Below are 4,454 nucleotides of genomic sequence, written 5' to 3' on the forward strand. Positions count from 1 at the left end.
CACACCCCCATGGGCCATGTGGAGCTGCAGACTGATCAGTCGACCGAAGGATAAAAGCTAGTCACTTTCAAGGATCAAACATCACCCAAAATGATATATGATGATTGAAAGCTTATGATTAAAATGATTTTATGATATATGATTCATAATGATGAATAAAGCTATTTTTAAAATGAATTATTTATGCTCAAAGTTTATTTTAAATGATTTTTAAAGGATATATTTATGCTTCAAGTTATTTTAAAATGATTTTTATGATTTATGATTTTAATTATGCTTAAATGATTTATTTATGTTTAAAAGCTATTTTAAATAAAAATATGATTTTAATGCATGTGATTGTATACGTATTATTTGCTATCCATGTTTAGAACGTGTTGAGTCTTTAGACTCACTAGGTTTGTATGATGCAGGATTTGATGATTTATGGGAGGTGCTGACGATTGAGTGGATCGAGTGCAGCAGTACACACTCGAGGGCCTTTATGTTTCCACACTAGCTTGTTAGATTAAAGATTAAAATATTATGTTAATGATTTTATTAGAGATATTTTCATGCTTATAAATACCCCGAGGCAGCACTTTTAGCATCTTCTTCAAGCACATTCATGTTATGAATACCCCGAGGTGGCACTTTTAGCAACACATACCGATTTGTTTCATCATTGTTCTTGGAATAGAATACTTGCTGTGCTTGTGATGCTAAAATGAAAGGATCACTTTCAAAAATTTTTAGTCCTTGGTGTAAGTTGACCAGTGTGAAACCATCTTCAATTTTGATACCAGTTCCAGGATTGGCCCAATCACACCTAAAAACAGACACTTTGAAAAAATAGTATTATAGTAAAACAATATCTCGTATAACCCCATAGTATGATAGTCTTCCTACTGTATGTGAATTGTCACTAGCATTAGATTGACAAATAGTATCAGCTTCAATTGAAACACGACTATCTTTTGTCGACCTTCCAACATCAATTGTGTGGAACCGATGTCCATTTACAATATATCCCGTATAAGATGTAACGTGCTTTCTTGGACCATGTGATAGCCATTGAATTCGGTCTGAAGAGTTAACATGATCATGTTTTGATAACCATTCAACAAATGTTTCCATATGTTGCTTTTGTAACAACGTTTCATTACTTAAGAAACGATGATCTGTTTGTTTAAGCTCGTCAATGTTCATCATAACTAAAATCATTGAATAAAGATGTTAGAATACACAAGATATGTAATAAATCAAGACTAATAGTATGAAACTAACTACAATCACTGTACGTAAGGTTCAACTTCTGCAGTATTGAACAACACATATCGATGTGCAGCTTGTAACACGTGATCCTCTAAAATCTTTTCTTTCCCTTTTGAAATTGGCCGACCTTCTAATAATCCTCTTCCAAATCATCGTTCCTATTAGAACGAACATCAATTCTAAAAGCATTTTTTATATAAGCACTACAAAATGCCATTTGTTCTTCTGCGAGGTAACACTCAGCTATACAACCTTCTGGTCTTGCCCGGTTCTTCACATACCCTTTTAGTATTTTCATAAATCTAAATCACAAAGCAAAATTCACATGAAAGAAGTGTTGATAGCAAAATATAAAATTTGACAAAAAGATTAATGATTACTTAATACCTTTCAAATGGATACATCCAGCAGAATTGGACTGGCCCACACAAGCGAGCCTCTCTTGCTAAATGAATTTTCAAGTGAACCAAGATGGTAAAGAAAGAGGGTGGAAAATACCTTTCCAACATGCATAGAATTTCAGCAATATTCTACTCGAGTTGTTCTAAATGGTTCCTGTCTAATACTCTTTGACATAATTCATTGTAAAATTCACCCAACAGAAATATAGCATTGCGTGGACCTTTCGGTAGAATCTCTCAATGCTACTGATAGCAATTGTTGCATCAGAACATGACAATCATGAGATTTCAGCCCAATAAGCTTACGCTCTTCTGCAGAAACACAATTACCAATATTTAAGCTATATTCATCGGGTAACTTTATTTTCTTCAACCTAGAGCAAAATATATCCATTTCGTTTTTAGACAGTGTGTACGGGGCATCAGGTAAATGATATTTATTTTCTCCTTTTTCTTGAGGATGTAATTCTTATCTAATTTTTAAGTGTACCAAATCTTTGCAAGCATTCACACCATCTTTGGATTTTTTTTAGATTTAACAATGTGCCTATGATATTCTCGCAGACATTTTTTTCAACATGCATCACATCTAAGTTGTGACGTAGCAGGAGGCCCTAAAGATAACCATAAACAAGTTTCATAGTGTTAGTTCAGAATATTTCTAACAATTTAAGAACAAAAAATAAAAAATTTGCAAAAGCTAATGAATATAGTGCAAAATAACTTACACTCCAATATGGCAAATCGAAAAAAATTGACTTTTTCTTCTATCTTTGAACTGGTTTTTGTACCTCTTTTGAACTATGTGCTTCTTTATCTTTTTCCTCAAAGTGTTTATAGTCTCACCCTTTTGCTTTTTACCCCAGTCGATTTCAATATCTTTCAATGCATCGGTAATTTCTAACCCATTCAAAGGTCTAGGTTTCCCTTTACTCTCTTTTTTCCCATTAAACCACTTCTTTTTCTGACGAAATGGATGATTAGGAGCAAAAAATCTCGTGTGGCCTAAGTATGCAAACTTTCTAGTATACTTAAGCCACATAGAACATATCTCTTCACCACATATTGGGCAACCGAGTTTCTCTTTTGTGGCACATCCAGCTAGGTTTCCATAAGCTGGAAAATCATTGATTGTCCACACCAAAATAGCCTTCAGATTGAACACTGACTTGCTAAATGCATCATACGCCTCCACACCGGTGTCCCACAACTCCTTCAAATCCTCTACAAGGTGTTCTAAATATACATCTATATCATTTTCCGGTTGCTTCGGACCTGGAATCAGTATTGTCAGCATAAGATTTTCCTTTGTCATGCACAACAATGGAGGAATATTATAATTGACCAAAATAACTGGCCAGCAACTATATCTGGAACTAAGGTCACCAAAAGGGTTGAATCCATCTGTTGCAAGACCAAGGCGAAGATTTCTAGGATCTGATGCAAAATCAGGCCACTTATGATCTATTGTATCTCAAGCTATTGGATCAACTGGATGACGCATCATATGATCTCGAATTTTGTGTTTGGATTGCCAAATCAACTCTCCAGCCTTTTCTTTTGATTTAAGAATTTTTTTCGGTCTTGGTATCACTGGAAAATACCGTAGGACCTTTTCAGGAACTCTTTTACAAACTTTGGTAGTGACTTTGTCTGTCTTCCATCTTGAGGAGCCACACTTTGGACACGAGTCCAGATCTTTAAACTCCTTTCTAAATAGACAACAATCATTTGGGCAAGCATGAATCTTCTCATATCCTAAATCAAATGGTTTCAACAACTTTCTCATCGTGTAAACAGTTTCTGGAAGTGTGTTGTTTTCTGGAAGCATGTCACCTAAAATCTTAAGGAGCTCATTGAAACTATTGTCTGTGCGACCATTAGTAGACTTGTAATTGTATAGTGTGACGACTGCCGACAACTTTTTGTAAGATGTACAACCAGGGAAGAGAGGAGTTTCCGCATCTTTTAATAAATCATCAAACTCATAATCCTTTGCCTCAGATATAATGTGTTCAACCTCTTCTTCCGGCAAAATAAATCTTTATATAAGTGATATGCATCTCTACTTTCATCCTCTTTCTGAACTACTTTCAGCTTGAGATTGTGAGTTATAAGTTTCACCATGGAAGACCCAAATAGTGTAAGAAGGATCGAACCCCTTAATAATTAAGTGGTCATAAAGTTGGTCAAAGTTCATATACTTCTTATTTTTACAACGCTTGCAAGGACATAAGATTACTTCATGTGTTTTTGCATAGTTCCTAGCTTGTGCTATAATTTTTTTTACCCCCTCTTCATACTCGGGTGTAAGCCTAGAAGGCAGATGCATCCATTCCTTATCCATCTCGTGAACAAACCTATTTCATTTGTATGAAATAATTATGAGATTTTATCAATACACACACACACACACATACACAATGATAATTTAATTTATATGATATAATTGCTTAGGTGTCAGATTTTATCGAAAATTTTCTTTCCCAAAATATTGCCAACATTTATATAAGAGAACACCACATAATAAATAAAAAAACTTATTCATACATCATTATATTTTAAACAAATAAAAATCATGTATAAAAATAAAATAACCTAAATTTTACTTCTATTTTTTATCATGTATAATAGAAAAAAGAACGAACGACGCATCATTACGCGTTATTCATAGAAGTGGTATGCTAATTGACCATAAATCAATACTCCTTTTGATTTGGGAGTATTGATCACAGATCAATAATCATTAGTTGTGGACTGTTTTTTAAAATTTCATATAAATTTATTTTAATTAAATTT

The 4,454-nt window shown here is 33.7% G+C and overlaps 1 protein-coding gene across 1 annotated transcript; it reads right to left on the reverse strand.

Moving 5' to 3' along the window:
• Nucleotides 1-1,384: 1,384 nt before the first annotated feature.
• Nucleotides 1,385-4,002, reverse strand: LOC142520280 (uncharacterized). Its single transcript, XM_075623282.1, has 6 exons — nt 3,780-4,002; nt 3,381-3,677; nt 2,447-3,092; nt 1,877-2,029; nt 1,642-1,752; nt 1,385-1,556 (listed from the first exon to the last, which is right to left on the reverse strand). The coding sequence occupies exons 1-6, from the start codon at nt 4,000-4,002 to the stop codon at nt 1,385-1,387; spliced, it is 1,602 nt and encodes a 533-aa protein (XP_075479397.1).
• Between the last annotated feature and the right edge of the window lie 452 nt (nt 4,003-4,454).

This window comes from Primulina tabacum, chromosome 12 (assembly GCF_025594145.1).
Source record: "Primulina tabacum isolate GXHZ01 chromosome 12, ASM2559414v2, whole genome shotgun sequence".
Taxonomy (NCBI): Eukaryota; Viridiplantae; Streptophyta; class Magnoliopsida; order Lamiales; family Gesneriaceae; genus Primulina; species Primulina tabacum.

Bases quoted from the DNA above. Each gene is read 5' to 3' on its own strand.
- LOC142520280 (XM_075623282.1), bottom strand. From the start codon at position 4,002: ATGGATAAGGAATGGATGCATCTGCCTTCTAGGCTTACACCCGAGTAT. The intron at 3,678-3,779 runs GTGAAACTTATA...TGCCGGAAGAAG, and splicing joins CACTATTTGGGTCTTCCATG to AGGTTGAACACATTATATCT. The intron at 1,557-1,641 runs GTATTAAGTAAT...TTTGTGATTTAG, and splicing joins TGGATGTATCCATTTGAAAG to ATTTATGAAAATACTAAAAG.